Source organism: Phyllostomus hastatus, unplaced genomic scaffold, assembly GCF_019186645.2.
Source record: "Phyllostomus hastatus isolate PE091 unplaced genomic scaffold, TTU_PhHast_1.1 phas_contig_148, whole genome shotgun sequence".
NCBI classification, from domain to species: Eukaryota; Metazoa; Chordata; class Mammalia; order Chiroptera; family Phyllostomidae; genus Phyllostomus; species Phyllostomus hastatus.
In genome coordinates this window covers 23,549,496-23,566,284 of record NW_025333607.1, presented here as the reverse complement: position 1 = coordinate 23,566,284, position 16,789 = coordinate 23,549,496, and the positions used below count along the sequence as shown (strand labels likewise).

At 63.2% G+C, this 16,789-nt stretch overlaps 1 protein-coding gene across 5 annotated transcripts in view; it reads right to left on the bottom strand.

The window, feature by feature from the left end:
- PPP1R12B (protein phosphatase 1 regulatory subunit 12B) overlaps positions 1-16,789 on the bottom strand; it is a 67,981-nt gene extending 51,192 nt beyond the window's left edge. For 4 of the 5 annotated variants that reach the window (XR_006783267.1, XM_045817521.1, XM_045817530.1 and 1 more), the window contains exons 1-2: positions 16,346-16,787; positions 813-943 (exon numbers count right to left, since the gene is read on the bottom strand). Coding sequence is in view for 4 of the 5 variants with exons in the window: in XM_045817521.1 (XP_045673477.1) it covers positions 813-943; positions 16,346-16,621 (407 nt within the window). In the remaining variant the exon portion in view is untranslated. Of the gene's footprint in view, positions 1-812; positions 944-16,345 lie in introns of all 5 variants that reach the window. The other variant, XM_045817549.1, reaches the window with a different exon arrangement.

Here is a 16,789-nt window from a genome sequence, read left to right as displayed (position 1 = left end):
CTTCCGCCTGACTGCGCCCCGCACGCCGCTGAACAGAGCCCTTCCCGCTCCAGAACCCGCCCGGCCAGCAGGGGCCCTGGGCCTGCCATGACAGACCCTGGGGGCCGCTGGCGGGCCGCTGCGCTGCCCCTCCCCACGGCCACCGCCCTGCGCCCGGCACTTCCTCCTGCCCCTCGGCCTCCCGAGCGACACGTGCTGACCTCTGCTCGGCGCCCCCCCCCCCCGCCCCGGGGGTCAGGCTCACGGCACCGGGACCCCGCTTTTGCCTCTTGTGACCCGTTCTGAGGCCCACGGCGGCCCGGAAGACTCGTTTCTAGAAAGCCCTCTGGACTGCCGTGAGCCAGAAAGCGGTTACAGTTAGGTACGGCTATCTTCCTAACCCACTCTCAGAAAAAAGTAAAAACCCCTTTAGTTTCCCTCCCCGGAACGAGAACAACAGTCGACCTGTGGAGCAACCCTCACTGCTCCCCAAGGACCCGTGCAGCTGCCCCGAGGCTGGGGAGCCCCCCGAGGCTAGGGAGCCCCCCAAGCTGCTGCGTCACTGCTCCCTCAGAAAGCGCAGCCTCCTGTCCCCGCCACCGCCTCAGCACAGCGGCCTCGTGCTGCCGCTCGCAGGGAGGGGGGCGGGGGGAGCGGGGGGAAGGTGCCCGCAGAGGGGGCACCGCCCCGACAACAACCGGGCTCAGCAGCGACTTGACCCTGCCACTTGCTCCTTAAAAACAAGCCAGCCCCCTGCTTCCGTGCTTTGCGACAGGGGGCGGTGCGACCGTCCCCGGGACCCGAGGCCCGAGGCCGGGGCGGACGAGACTCACTCTGCGATGTTGAGGTAGCCGCAGGAGGCCGCCGCGTGGAGGGGCGTCCAGCCCTCGTTGTCCTGCTGGTCCACGGCGGCCCCGCTCTCCACCAGGAACCTCACCATGTCGAAGTTCTCGTCGATGCAGGCCTGCGGGGGAAGCCCGCCACCGTCACCCCGCTGGCCCTCGCCGGGGAGCCCAGCCGCCCGCCCCACGCAGCTCTGGGCGCCGGCGCGCAGCAGCTCCCTCCCCGCCCCCGCCCCCCGAGACGACGCTCGTCTCCGATTCCCGCGTAAGGGCGTCCAGAGCGTGGCCTCTCAGCTCCGCGGTCTGGTGTGCACCCCGAGCCATCTCCCTGCCTCCCGCCTCTCCACCGCAGCGTGAGCGTGGGACAGGCAGGGGGCCGCTAGCAGGGCGGGCCGGGACGGGGGGCTCCGGCGCACCGTGAGCCAGTGCACTGTCTCGCCACGGCTCCACAGAAAGACCCACGGGCTACGACCCACGGGCTGCGACCCACGGGCTGGGTCTTGGGCCCTGACCGGCAGGGCCGCCCCGCGAGCCCGGCCGTGAGAGAAGGGACGAGGTGAGCACTGCAGACACAGAAACAGACCTTTCTCATGCGTTTTTTTTCCAAAAGATTTTATTATTTTATTTTTAGAGAGAGGGGAAGGGAGAAAGAGGGAGAGAAACACCAACATGTGGTTGCCTCTTGCGCACCCCCCACTGGGGACCTGGCCCACAACCCAGGCGTGTGCCCTGGCCGGGAATCGAACCAGAGACCCTCTGGTTTGCAGGATGGCGCTCAGTCCACTGAGCCACCCCAGCTGGGGCTCACACTTACTTTCTGACCGGCTTCAAATAGCACGGTGACGCTTGTTTGTGGTTATGGGCCGTTAGGGACCCACCGCTGCCCGTCTCCGAGCAGCGGGGGATGCATGGCTTCCCGGCCAGAGACCTCGGTAACCAGGCTGTGTTAGCGTGTCCGCAGACCGACGAGGAGGGGAAGCTGCGCTGACAGGGGCCGTCCGTCTGTCTGTCCCTCCGTTCCCAACGAGCATGGGGTCGGACCATATCCAGAGCAAACCGACTTCCGCAGCAGCAGGGAGGCCACGGCCCTCCCGCTGGCCCCAGAGCCAGCTCCACCTGCCCAAGCAGCAGCGGCAACCGGCCCCATTAGCCCTTGGCCCTCGATGGCGGGCGGGCGGCTGGGCGGAGAGGACGCACGGCGCCCGGGCTGCACGCCTCAGCGGACCCGTCGCTGCGGAAAACCGCGGGCCGGAGGGACCAGGCGCTCCCTTCCTGGAGTGCCCCTGTCACTCAAACGGCCGACAGACAAACCGTGACACAGACCCGGAAGGGGCGGAGCTCGCCTGCCTGCCTGCGGGTGGGAAGGAAATGGCCAGTGTTTCTGCCCCTCGCATTTGAGATTTGGGGAACACGGCCACCACCACGAGCACGCCCCCCCCAACCCCCCCCCAGGCTGAGGCCTGGGGCCGCGTGCAATGGGGCGCACCTGGGGGACCAGCTCGGTGAGCCCAGGGGCCCCGAACCACCACGCGCCCGGTACCAGGACAACGCACACGGGCGGGACTCAGCCGCAGTGCAGGCCAGAGCCCTGCGCCGCGACGCCGCGCAGCAAGGACGGCCAGACGGACGGGGCTGCAGACGCCACTGCCGGTCAGCCGCCCAGGGAGAGGGCCCACGGCTGCCCGGCCGCTGTCTGACTCGCCAGCCTTTCCCAAGCACGTGCCTGCGCGAGCCCAGGTTGTCTTCACAGACTCTGGTCAAAACCCCATCTCAAACAAACCGAATCCGGACGTTAAGAAGGATGTGTAAAAACGCAGAGCAATGCCAACTCCACTCTTCTCATTACTTTGTGCGTGTGAAAGCACTGGGCTGGCCCGAAAGTCCACTACGTTTTGTCCCCACGACGGCTCCAGCAGCCCCGAGCTGTCTTTAACTTCATGTGAAACAATGTGGTTCAACTGTAGTGTGACAGCTGTCACCTCAGTGTGCATTTAAAAAAAACTTAACAAAACTGGTGAATTTTTGTGCAGCCATTTAAATACTGAAGATGGAAGAAAACATGCAACGTTTTTGGCGTATTATGCTTCACTATTTCAAGAAAGGTGAAAGTGCAACGGAAATGCAAAGAAAGCTTGGAGCAGTGTGCGGAGGAGGAGCTGTGACTGGTCGGATGTGTCGGAAGCCGTCTGCCAGGTTCCCTGGTACCACCGACACTTTGGCCCAACAGCTCCCTGCTGCGGGGCTGCCTGAGGCACCGGAAGACGGTGGCAGTGCCCCGGCCTCTGCCCACTAGCAGCCAATAGCGGGAGGGAGCCGACATACTCAGAATGTGCAAATCAGTGAAGTTACTGGTGAAAATGAGAAATGTGTTTTTAGGGAAAAAGCTAAACCGGCTTTTTAGCCAGCACAATATCTAATTATCCCAATTAAAACAGGTGGTTTATACTAGCCTATAGTAAGTTATTCCTATTTTAAGCAAGTTGATAAGCACACGGTTTTAGAGTGTCTCGTAACATGTGATGACCCCTATGAACACAGCTCTGGGGCTCCGCGTGAGGTCTCCAGGCGCGGGGCGAAGCCGAGGACACGGCTCGGGAGCTGCGGCGCTCCAGGAAGACCATCAGGCGGTCACCGCGGGGCGACGGGGGGGCGCGCCAGCGGGACTCCGTGACCGGAGCCTTTTCCGGAGGACGTGCGGGCACCCCCCCCCAGACGGACAGCGTGTCCATCCGCCCGCCCAGCACCGGGCAGGAACGAGAACAGGCCGACCTGACTTGTGTGAACACGATTCACGTGAACCTGGGATTCACGTGACCATGGGATCAGGTAACTCCAGCCACACACGGCTGCTTTGACGATTTCCCCCACGCCGGCCGACAACTCGACGTCCGCACGGCCGCGTGTCCCTCCCCGGGCGGCCCTTCCCCGGGAAGCAGCCCCCAGCCCCGTCTCCTCCAGGACGCTCTCGTGAGCCGACCAGCTGGGACAAGCGCCCCCCATCGCGCCCCACTCCTTCACCCGGCACCCCACTTTGGAACCGTGCCCATCGCCGAGTGCCTCACCGACAGCACGTCTGCCCCGGGGCGGCGCTGGGACCAGTCACCGCTGGGTGCCTGGCGGAGACCTGTCCAGGAAGACTTCTGAGTGAAGGGATGAGGGGCTGCTCCTCAGAGAGGCACTGAAGGCCAAGGAGAAGGGTGTCCCGGAGGTTAAGCACACGCCGCCCAGGTCACAAGAGAGCCCCGCGTCGTGAGGGCCCACTGTGCTGTGCTGTGCTGTGGGACCCCTGCGGCCGCTGGGCCGGCAGCCTCTGGCCTGGCTGCTCCGTTTCCTCGGCTTTGGGAGGTCTCCCGACTCGGCGCAGTGGCCACGCCCCCACCGGGCGGACTCCGGGAAGGGCTGTTTCCCAGACCCTCCTCTGCCCTGGGAACGTGCCAGCAGACAAGTCTGGCCGGGTGGAGTCCTCAGAGAGCAGCCCCCACCAACCCTCGACCCTCTGACTCCTCCCCCTCCTATCTCAGGCTCCTCCCCCTCCCCCCCTCAGGCTCCCCACCCCCCCAGCACTCCGGCCGCCACCCTCTCAGGCTGCCACCCTCTCGGTGTCGTGGCCTCGGGTCCGCGAGTGTCAAATCCTTCTCCTGGCGTTTCTACACACATTTCGGAGAATGGCCATGAGCAGGCCTGATCAGCGAGGCGATCTGGCGGGGTCCCCTCCGCGGTCACCGCAGTGGCCGTCGGGTAGGCTGAGCACTGACTGTCCCCAGAGGCTCGAGCGTGGGGACCAGTGCGGGTCAGGGCCGGCCGGGGCGCAGGCAGCCGGGCCGGCCAGCTCTGCCAGGCATGGGCTCTGGGTGAGGTGGGGACAGAGGCGCCGCCGGCCGGCCTCCCGGGACGGTGAGGGGAGAGAGGAGACGGTGCGGTGGCAGCAGCCGGTGCCGCTGCGGTTTCCACGGTCCAGCGAACGGCGCCTGCCCTCGCCTGCCCCCGCCGCCCCCACTCGGAGCCCACGGCAGGGAGGCGGCCGGTCTGAGGTGCTTCTGAGCCGGGGAGACCGCGGGGCAAGCTGCCACCGGACTTCAGAACCCCCCCCCCAGCGGTCCAGTGTGCCGCGGGACCCTGGGCGCGGGAGCTCCCGGGGTGAACCAGTGTGTGCCGCAGCCGAGCGGGGAGACCCGCCGGCAGAAGCGTCCTGGAGTGACCGCTGTGCCCTTCCTCCCTCCGTCCCCGACGCTCCGGCGGAAGGACCGAGGCTGAGGCCGTGGAGGAGACCGGAGCACCCCTGAAAACCCCCTCGGTGAGCAGTGACACGGCCGTGCAGACGCCCCCAGCGCGTGCCCCCTGGGGCTGCGCTGACTCATCCACAACGGCGGCACGGCGGGCGCCCCAGCTCGTCCGCACTGCCGTGTCCAGGACCACGGACCCCAGCACCCTGCCTCCACGCGAGCTGCTCTGAACACCGTGTGGGTGGGTCCTTCCTGCCACTGAGCAGGCAAAGGAGGCTGAGCAAGGCCCTGGCGCTGCTCAGGACGCGAGTGGGCGAGTGCCCCTCCCACCGAGCCCCGTCCCCTCTGCCTCGGTTCATGTCCGTCTTCCGGAGACACACGGAGTATCACTACAGAAACAATTTGTGCAAGGACCTTAAGAAAAAGAGATGGCATTTCATTATCATCTGATTAGTTATTAGTCCAGAGAGCCATCAGAAATGTTGCCAGGGAACGGTTTGAGGCTTCCTAAGGTGGGCGTGCCACGTTTCCCTGGCAACGGAAAGCTCTCTCCAGAGAAGCGACTGGATCCCACCGAACCCCGGGGAGGCGGACGAGCTCACTCTAGGACTGCAGAGGGGCCTCCCAGTACGGAGCCTCCTCCGTCCCAAAATAGCCTGCAACTGTCACCGCCACCGAGTGCCACTGGCTCCAGGGGCTGACCTCGCTGCCGTGTCTCAGAACCCGGCTGCGGCTCCCTTCCCCACAAAGCCCAGCTCCGGGGCTAGGGCGGGCGAGGTGACATGTCTCCCTGCCGGGGTGTTGCAGCCCACACCTGCCTGGATCCCCACGAACCTCGCCGACACGGGCGCCGGGTGCCGCTGACGCTCGGAGCCGTCCCCAGTCCACGCCTCCCACTGTCGGGTCCTGCATCCTCCCCAGATCCACACGGCTCAACAGCAGTAACAACCTGTGCAGGACTTCGGCAACTTGAGATCTGTATACTCCCCCAAATTACACACTTTCAACTTTATGCTGAAAACCCTGAACGCTCGCAAAGACCATAATTCCTTTCATTCACCAGCTGCACGCCGGATGCCTGCAGCACCTGCGAACTCTCGAGTCACCGCTGTGCACTCTCCGGTGCAGCCCGAACCCTGGGGCAGCCCTGGGCACACGTGTGTTGGGTGACAGAAGGGGTGCTCGGATGCCCAGAAAGCCACACTGTCTGCACCCTCAGCTGATGCTCGGTCACCCAGGGTCATCCAGACCCACGGAGCCCACGCTGCAGGCTGCACGCGGCCCCGCCCGGGCGGGTGCGGCACACTCGGCCCCCCCGGCTGTGCGCGCTGTCCCTGCGCCCTGCCCCCTGCTGCGGCGTGCTGAGCGGTGCCCCAAGCTCGTCCGTGTCCCAATCCCCAAAACCGGTGCAGGGGGCTGCACTTGGAAAGGGGTCTTTGCAGGTGTGATTAAGGACCTTGAGTGGATTATCTAAGTGGGTCCTAAACCCAGTGACAAATGTCCTTATAAGAGACAGTCGGGACAGGCATGAAACAAGACAGAAGAGGAGGGAATGTGAGTGACCACAGACTGGAGTGATGTGGCCACACAGAGGCTGGAAGAGGCAGAGAAGAAAACTGCCTGTCTCCCCACCCCTGTCGTGATACAGTGTAATATCCGCCTGTCTCTCCACCCCCATCAGGATACAGTGTAAAAACTGCCTGTCTCCCCACCCCCATTGTGATACAGTGTAACATCCACCTGTCTCCCCACTCCCAAGAGGATACAGTGTAACGACCACCTGTACCCCCACCCCTGTCATGATACAGTGTAACGACCGCCTGTCTCCCCACTCCCTTCAGGATAACCGTGTGACGATGGCCTGAGGGAGCACCACAGCAGCAGCCGGCTCCAATGTGACAGGCGACAGCAGCAGTGTCACTCTGTGTGAAAGACTTACGGCTCCCTGGCACAGACAGTTTGGCTCCCCGAGGGTGAGAACTATATATCTGATTATGTGCTCAGTGGTCAGGCAGGCTCTCTGGCCTTCCAGGAAAGCGAGCCAAGAGAGACAACAGAGGCAAAGAATTTTCCGTGGAGTCACACAAGGGTTTCTGTTGTCAGAAGACTGGCGTGCTGCGCTCAAGCCTGCCCACGTCTGCAGTGGGGGACCAGAGGACGCCTCCCTGCAGCTAGGAGCAGTTGACAACACTTAGATTCCAGAACTATGCTCATTCTGGACCCAATCAGAACCTCCTCTCGTGGCCCAAGCCCCTACCCTGCCAGCATTTCCCTCCACCTTCCCCACCCCCCGTGTGTCCACTGAACCAAGACCAGCCCCCCAGGCCCCCTCCGGGTGACCCAGGCACCGCCCACACCCAGCCCAACTCCTGTCACCCAGGCAGGGTGACAAGGTGGAGCAGAAGCAGGCAGACGGAGACAGAGCCCGGGAAACAAGGACTACGTCCTCCCAAGGCCCACAAGCTCTTCAGGCAGAAGGTTCACAGTCCCGGCCTCCAAACCGCTACTCTGTCCTGTGGGCACTCCTGGTCTGAGGAATAACGAGGGTGGTAAAACCCCCAGCACGAGGCTCCCTTGGGTGCGGGTCAAGGAGCGCACTCGGCCGAGTCCCCACCTGTCCAGAGACAAGAAAGCCCTGGTTGAAGTTCTCTTCTTACAGATTTGGCACATACGAGCTGAGGCACATTAAGGGATAAAATGACTCATCCCAACCGACTGAATCAAAAGTGATTCCCTGTAAAAAGAAAAAAAAAAAGTACGTTACGACAAAGCTGTAAAGAGAAGGGAAACTGTGGCGGCTGCAGCAATAAGCACAGGCCTTCTCACTGCACAGATGGAGAAACCAGCCCAGAATGTTAATTGACTTATGTGAGGTCAGGCCTTCCGCTGCCACACCACCTGCATGTGCTTCTCTACCTGACAATTCAGAGGCATCCGAGACTGAGTTCTGGCCAGGCTCAAGACACCACCTGGCACGTGGAACGCTGCTGATGCCTGATCCGACCTTCCTAAAAATAACTGCCCGGCGTCTGCAGGGAGTGGCAGCCTCAGCCCGTTCCACGGTCCTCGCACACGAGGAGCGTCCCGCTGGGCCGGCCTCGAGGGCCGCTGCCGGCCAGACTGAGTGTGGACACGGAGACCCCATCGAGGCGCTGTGGTTTCCAGGCCGGTCGCCGGGAGTCTGGGCTGGAACTTTGCCCTGGAGCGCGGCCGCCTGTCCGGTCCCCAAGGCGGGCCCTGAGGGCCGCCCTGCCAACCCGGCACATGGGACGAGCGTGCAGTCCCAGGGGGAGAGGACAGTCCCGCTGCGCCCCAGACCCCCATGCACCCCCAGACCCCCGTGTGCCCCCAGACAAGGGTTTCCCGAGCCGCCCTGAAGAAAGACAGCGGCAACGTGGGGCTCCGAGTGGGGTGAGGGGAAAAAGCCACACAGAAACGACGAGAAGATTGAATTCTCCGAGAGTGTAGGTCAGTCTTGCACACTCTGCCCCCGGAGGAGAGCCCCCACCCGAGGCTGCCAGTTGCCCAGCACGCCTGCGTTGGGGGCTCTGCCGAGCGGGCTGGGAGCGCAGCTCGGTCTGTGTCCCTCACGGCTGGGCCTCCATGCGGGCCGGGCCCCGGACGAAGACCCCGGACGAAGACGGCACAGACACAACCCCACCCCTGTCTTCCGGTGCCCTGGCCACTGGGGCAGGCTATGTGGGGCAGGCTCCCTGGCTCCCCGCCGGGACGACTGACCAGTGGTGCCGTGTCTCCGAAACAGACTGCGTCTGTGTTTGCTCGTCTGTGGAATCCCCAGTCACAGCACCTGCTTCGCGGGGTCCCGAGCAGCAGGACCTGCTCGCAGCTGATGTGCGTGAAGACAGTGCCTGACTTGGCGTTAAGTGCGGGACGGCTGTCGGCTGCCGCTGCTGTTCTCGTTATTAGTGCTGCCACCACCGCCCCTGTGGAGTCCCCAAGAGCGGGCAGGAACACTCTCCTCCACGCAAGCGAGGGCAAACCTCCCCCCCCGCCCCCCCCAGACAGCCCAATGGGGATTTCAGTGGACGCCCCCCGACCCGGCAGGTTCCACTGGCCGTGTGTGCTGGCGAGAGAAGAGAGGAGCGAAGGCGGGGCAGGGGAAGACAGAGCCTGCAGTGGGGAAGCGAGTCCCGCCACGGCCCGGGGCGTGCGGGCGGGCAGAACCCCGGCCGCAGGGGCCCATCCGGCCGGTTGCTGGCCCGGGCAGAGTGTCTGCGTGTGGGCGCAGGGCTCCGGACCCGACCCTGGCTCTCGTCGCCGAGGGCCGGCTGAGAACTCAGGAGCAGCGCTCCTTGACCGTGGGTGACACGCTTCGCCACCTCCTCACGTCACAAACATCCACTGAGGCCGCGCTCTGCCCGGCACGGCCCTTCCCAGCACGATGCAGTGAGACCTGTAACCGACACCGCAGCACAAAGTGCCGTCTTCCGGGCGAGGAGTCACTGCCTCTGTCTGCGGGTGACAGGGGACACTTCCCAGAAAGGATTATCCTCCTGAGTTACAAAGGACGAGGAGTGAGCCAGCCGAAAGGGCAGGGACGAGAGAACCACGGGGAAGGGGAAGGCACAGTGCAGGGGAGGCCCGGAGGAGGGAAAAGGGACGGGGCTCTCGGGCGGTGAGGAGCCCGGCGTGCTCAGGCCCCCGGGGGACTGGGGGGGGGAGGCACAGGCAGACCCGCCCGGGGCCTGCTCAGGCCTCCTGAAGGGTCTGGAAGGGGCGGCCGGGGCGCTGGCAGGACTGCAGCCCTGAAGGTCCCTGTGTCCCCTGACAAAGAGCAACCTTATCCCAAGGCTTCCAGCCCGGGGTGACACTATCAGAACTGCATCTCGGGATGACAGCTGCGGCGGGGACATGAGTCTGGCTGCTGGCAGAGGTCGTGACGGGGACACCACTCAGGAAGTGGCCGTCACAGCCGGAGGCCGGGCGCTGGCCAGGCAGAGGCCACGCCTGCTCGCACATTGCCCTTCACCACCTGGCCCACCGAGACCTTCGCCATGGTCCCCCCACAAGTGGCCGCACTCCGACAGGTGTCCCCTTTGAGTGGTGCCTGCCCCAGGCACCGTGCAGCGACCTCTGCGTGGCCCCGACCTCGCACGGCCAGCGGCCAAGGGGACCTCTCTCGAGGTGGCGCTGTGTCTCTGCTGCGCCTCTGCAGGCCAGGCCTGGGTGAGGCCGGCCCTGCCGGTGATGGGAACTCACCGCTGGGACCGAAAGCGAAGCCGCAAGTGGCTGAGGCTCAGGAGCCCCGAGTCCCTGTCTCTTCCCGGAAGCATCAGCACAGGACCTAAGGAACACAGCCCAGAGGCAACGCCAGGGCCACGGGAAAGGCTCCCGTGGCTCCCTGGTGCAGAGGAGGCGTCCCCGAGCCCAGGAGAAGCTCGGGGATCGCTACAGGGTAGAACCTTCACAGGTGTCCCAAAGGTGGAGTAACGGACGAGCGGAACCTGGAACGTACTCGAAGTCTGCTGTTAGGTCCAAGCCCCCCCCCCCGGCCCCCCCCCCCGTGCAGCCCGAGGGGCAGTGGCCCGCCCCCTGGGGTGGGAGGGCCACGGGCAGGCGAGACCACGGCCTCTGGAGCCCCTCGCCGGCGCGCACTCAGCCACAGGGCCCCCAGGAGCTGGGAGTGCAGACACTGCGGCGGTGGCTGGAGACTGGGACAGTGGGCCCCTGCTGCCCTGCTGTGTCAGCCGTCCATCTCCTGCCGGCGAGGCCTCGGGCCCCAGCTCCGAGCCCGGCCCACGGAGGACGGGGGTGGAGGGCGGACTTCTGCACAGAGCAGGGCGTCGGAGACGTGCACAGGCCAACCGTCGCGGAGGCCACGGCACCCCAGTGCTGCCACCACGGCGCTTCCCGGCCGTGGGACGGGGCGACGGCCACGCTGACCTGCCTCCTACTCCGCCGCGGCCCCGAGGACACAGGAGATCGATGGGAAGACGGACTGTCAAACAGACGAGCGCACGCAGATCTGAGTGCTGCTCTGAGCGTGTGTCTCTGTGCGGCGTTCTGGATCAGAAGGCCGGCGCCGCTGCACAGAGGCAGCCGTGCGTGCTGCAGGCTCTGAGAGCCGAGCTCCGGTCCTCCAACTGCACGGACGCGGGGACAAACGCGCTCCGTTTGCCCATAAAGCCCCCAGACCCCAAGTGTGTCCCACGGAAACCTGGGACTTAAGAAACACTGTTTACTTACAGTTCAGAAGAGCAGCGGACAAAAAAAACCAACAACACAGTCATGGCCCCACCCCCTGCCCCATCGACAAATTGAGCAACCAGCAGTTAGCAACCCCAACGAGGTTTCCGTTCCTCGCCCTATATAGAATCCTGGGTCGAGATCTCTAATCTGAATTTATTTTTTATTTTTATTTTTTTTAAGATTTTATTTATTTATTTTTAGGGAGGGAAGGGGGGGGGGTGAGAGAGAGAGAGAGAGAGAGAGAGAGAGAGAGAGAAACATCAATGTGCGGTTGCTGGGGGTTATGGCCTGCAACCCAGTAATGTACCCTAGCTGGGAATCGAACCTGCGACACTTTGGTTCCCAGCCCGCGCTCAATCTAATCTGAATTTATTATTACTACATCAAACCACTTAGAGATCTACTAAAAATCCCAGACTCCCACCTTTTACCATCGTTAGGGAGAAAGGTATAAACAGGATCATTTTCACTCATAAGTGCAGATGAAAACAGTCACAAATACTGATGAATACAACACTTCCTCTTCAACCCCCCAAGAGCCAGAACGCTGGAACAGAAAGTCACCATGTAGCCAACCCCCCACTAGCAATGACACTAGGAACCAGCCATTCTGGAGAGCATCCCCCCCAAATTCTTCTTGTTTTCTAACAAGTATCAGCTGATACGCAGCAAGTACCAGGAAGCACAGAGTCAGACACAAAGTAGGCTTTCCACCAATGACTGTGGAAGCAGGAACGGCAGCAAACACTCTGCAGGCCGGACCCCCCACCCCTGCTCGCCCCGGGCCGGCTCCCAGCGCCAGGGCCCGTGGGTGGGGCACAGGCCGCCCTGCACACACAGTCTGCACCAGCGAACCGGCCCTCTGGCAGCGCGGAGGCAACCTTCTGGCCTCTGCCCGCAGGTCCACCAGCCTAAAGCATTCTTGACTCACAGACGGTGGAGCCGGAAACCACCTAGCCAGGACTCGTCTATTTTGGGCCCTGATTTATGGTTACAATCACACTGACGACAGATCTACGTCTCCTTCCAAAAGTCAACAGAAAGACTAACTTAATGGGGGAAAAAAATCATATAATCGCCACAAAAGTCCTCGAAAACTCATTTCTACTGACACTGCCCTGTCAAAGGCCATAAATGCCCAGCATGGCCCGAGGCATCACTCGGACCAGCCCGAAGAGGTGACCTACTAACACAGCCAGGCGCCCACCGCACGCAGAAGCGGCAGGACCCTCTCCACCCCACACGGCCTTGGGGCCCGACACGGCGGGAGCCACCGAGCCCCAGGGCATGGCGGCGGCGGCGGTCCCTTCATGGGTGGGGCTGTGCAGAAGGCGAGAGGGACTCGGGACGAGACGGGAAGGGTCCAGAACACGAGTTTCACTTTCCCACACAGGCTGGCGCGCATGGGTGCCCCTCTGCGCTGAACTAGACATGTCTTCTCGCCTTCAGGTCGTCTTCTGCTCGCCCTGCACCACTCTGAGTGTGAGCGGCTGGTTTCTCCTCCCCTCCTCTGTCCCTATCCCCACCGCTCTTCCAGAGGAAGAGGTAATTTTAATCTCCCTGAGGATTGAGGCAGCTCTAGGATGACAGAGGCAACTAGGAGTTGAATTCCAGTCTGGGTGACCCTAAGGTCCAAACTGGGCCTCCGGGACCATTCCGGAGCCAACCTGAGTTTCTGAGTCACGCAGGGAAGGCTGCTAGTCCCCAAGGTGCCCTCCACAGGAAGGCTCATCACACTGGTCCCAGGATCCACGGGGGCTGCCAGAGATAAATACCGAAATAATCCATTCTGTGGGAATAAGCCGGCATTCACCTTCACAAGTTCCAGCAAATCTCCTTTCCAAAAACAAGCGCGTGCCCCTTGAAGCAGCCCAATAACCTGGTAGATGCTGTTGTATGAGCCTGTATCGAGGCCCAAAGCACCCAAGATCATAACACTAGGGATGCCATGATGGGTGATACTGCTCAACCTTGCAAAACAAATAAAAGAAATTTTAAAAAGTACCAGCCCACCCAGAATTTTTAGCTCACGGATTATGCCCTGTAATATACGTACAGAATGAAGTGGGAACTCCTCTGTGGGCAAACAACTGGTTTCAACAGTTAGGCCACCAGATTAATGCCTTTGTCACCGAAGACGCCAGGAAGCTAAGGGCACACACCCAAATCTGGGTCTCCTCACCCCAGCTCCGTCAGTCCGCACCAGCTTCGGGCTCTCGTCGGGGCAGGTGTAACCTCTGAGGCAGTCCCACCCTCGGCCACCCCCAGTGTGATTGGCAGGCCCCCTGGAGCTGGTTGTCTTTGACTCACGCACCTGGTGTCCTGGGCAAAAGCTGCCAACTAAGAAAGGTCTCCAAGTCAAAAGGATGGGGCTGGCCAGAAAGTCCGTTACGTTTTTTCTGTACGATGGCTCTAGTAGTGCTTAGTTGTCTTTAACTTCATTTGAAACAATTTGGTTAGACTGCATTGGGACAACCATCCTATCAGTGTGAATTAAAAAAAAACTATCAAAACTGTTGAATTTTTTGCAGCCATTTTCATATTGCAGATAGAAAAATATATACATGTTTGGCATATTATGCTTTATTATTTCAAGAAAGGTAAAAAAACTGAATTGCAAAAAAAAAAAAAAAGACGTGTGCAGTGTGTGGAGAAGGTGCTGCGGCTGATCAAAGGTGTCAGAAGTGGTCTGCGAAGCTTCCTGGTACCACTGACGTTTTGGCCACATAACCCTTTGCTGTGGGTCTGTCTTGGGCATCGGAAGACATCTAGCAGCACCCCGGCCTCTGCCCACTAGCAGCCAATAGCGGGAGACAGCTGACATATCCGTATCAATAAAGTTACTGGTGAAAAAAACATACGGGCTTTTTGGCCAACCCAACAGCATCAGGGCACTCAACTCAGGTCCAAATCATCAGTGTCACCTGCGGGCAAAGCAGAACAGCCATCCCCCAGTACCACCTGGCGGTTTCTCCCAACACGCCAGGATGATCACCCGCAGCTGGTCAAGGGGCCGCACCGCAGGAGCGGAGAAAGGAAGCGATCAGCCCGGGAACTGATACCCTGCTTGTGTGACAGAGGGCACTCTGACCAAGTAACTCAGGTCGCTGTGCCGCTGTCCATCCCAGAGAGGGTCGGTCGGCGACGAGGCGGGCGGCCCAGCTGCCGGCAGCTCCAGCCTCGCTCCCCGAGAGGAACCCCGAGGCACCCGAGCCCTGCAGGCCGGGGACATGGGCTAGACCTGTGTGGGGGCCGACTTGTCAGAGCCCCGCGGCCAGTAGAGGCCCCTTCCTTTCCGGGTTCGGACAAAGAGATGGCCTCTCAGCAGAGGCACAGCCTCCAGGGGGAGCCGCAGCCTCCCAGCAGCCCCGTCCTCAGCGGTGTTTGTCTCGTGCTCACGGCCCACCGCCAGCCCCGCAGGCACGGGGGGACGCCGACCGTCGTCCACAGGGGCTGGTCCAGGTGCTGCTGGACACCAAAGTCCGCGGACGCCCGAGCCCCCTGGTCGGCCCTTGGGACCCTGGGACACGGGAGGCCGGCTGCACTGCACGTGTGGGCTTTGTTTTTGTTTCTTGTTCACAGCCGTGGTCTCCTTCCTCTCCTGTGCGAGGAGCTCACCGACTGTGAGGAGTGTGTCAGCTCAGAGGAGCTGCACTCCCCAGCCGGGGCAGGAGCTCAGGGAGGAGGTCACCACGGTCAACTCAGGAGAAGGACCAGGAGCTCGGTGGCTGGAGCGGGAGGGAGGTCTCCCAGGGGACCCCGGCAGAGCAGGTGCTTCTCTCAGGGTGCGGTGGGGACCGGACTCCGCCGGCCCGCTCGCCGCGCGCTGCACAGGGCTCCCGCGCTGCACGGGGGACGTGCGCCTCCAGGGAACGGCGGGCAGAGGGGGGCGCCACGCAGGCCGCGGAGCCGACGCGCCCCTCTGTCCTCTGTGAGCCCGAAGAGCTCAGAAATGTCCAACAGTGAGCATCCGTCTTGTGTCAGTATCGACACTCGGCTCCCTACGCGGTGTTTTCCCAGAGAGAAAGCTCTGGAATTTAAATCTGAAAAGTTCACACCTAATTCTCTTTTCAGCCCTGCCCAGGTAACGGCCCTCTGCGTTTCAGAGTCCTCCTCCGTCAAGTGGGAGCGGCACGGCCCGCCACCCCCACGCCCCAGGATCCCTGCCCGGACTCGCAGGGGGTCAGTCGTGGGAAATGGTTTCAAACAGCGAAGGGCCGGACGAGCGCTGGCCGCCGCGGGGACGCAGCTGCGAGCAGGAAGGAAAGGGCTGGAAGTGGAAGAGAAGAAGGTTCTTCCACCTGAAAGAGAAGCTGCGAGCACCCTGAGGAGCAGTTCTAAGCTGCTGGCTACACGGTGACGCGGGGAGGGTGACAACAGACTGATTTGTTATTTCCACGTCGATTCTCACGCCAACGCATTCCCTTTGCCCCGACCGCAGAAGGAGAAAAATAAGAAGGATTAGGAGTGGGTGTCCAGCGCTGAGCTCCCCAAGCAACGGCGGAGTCCCACCTGGGGGCGGGGGCGGGGGCGGGGGCGGGGGCGGAGTCAGCGCGACAGCCGCGCTCGCGGACCGCGGTTGCATAAGACGACGGCGGCAAAGGCGCTATTCCCCAGCGCCGAAGTGTCGCGTCCTCCACAGCCCGTGCACTGCGCCTATATAAGGACATGTGGTGTCGCCCATGCACGGACTCGTTGAAAGAGAAAAGGAAAGGAAGGCCATTCCGTAGCACCCAACAACCCCAGGAGACTCCTCGGGAGGCCGGCTCCCCGCGGGGGCCGCGGGCGGCCGGCGGCGGGCTGGTTCCGGCTCAGCGCCGACCCGCCGCACAGGAGGTGCGCTGCGCGGAGCCCTGCCTCCGGGGCGCAGCACGAGGACCTCGGAGACCGCACTGCAGCGGGGGCCGAGGGCTCCGAACGGGACCGCCGGGCGACACCGAGCGCACGCGCGGGCGGCCGCTCTGGAGCGCCGACTCCCGGGACCGCCGGGGCCCCAGCAGCCGTGACAGCCCGCGGAGGGGAGGGGCAGGGGACCGGGGACCGGGGACCGGGGCCGGGGCCGCCCCGGGGCCGGCGGCCGCGCGCGGGTACCTGGTGCAGGGCGGTGAGGCCGTCCACGTTGGCCGTGTTGATGTCGGCCCCCCGGGCCAGCAGCCTCTTCACCTCGTCCGTGTCCCCGCTGGAGCAGGCGGCCAGGAAGACCGCGCCGTCCTCGAAGCGCACCCGGGGGGCGCCGCGGCTGGAGCGCGCCTGCCGCTCGGCGGACTCCTGCTCCGTCTGCGAGCCCCGCCAGCGCCGCAGCTGCTCCGCCCGCCGCGCGCGCGCCGACTCGGCTCGCTTCCCGCCCAGGTGCTCCAGCTCGGCCATCGCTCGGGCCGGCGGCCGCGGCCGCGCCGCCGCCGCTAGGTCACGGCCGCCCCGGGGGCCGCCGCCGCCTCCTTCAGAGCGCGTCAGCCGGGAGCAGAAGGCGGAGACCCGCGCGCCACCATCTTTACTGCTCCGCCGCCCGCGCCCCCGGCGCGCTCCCTGGACTTC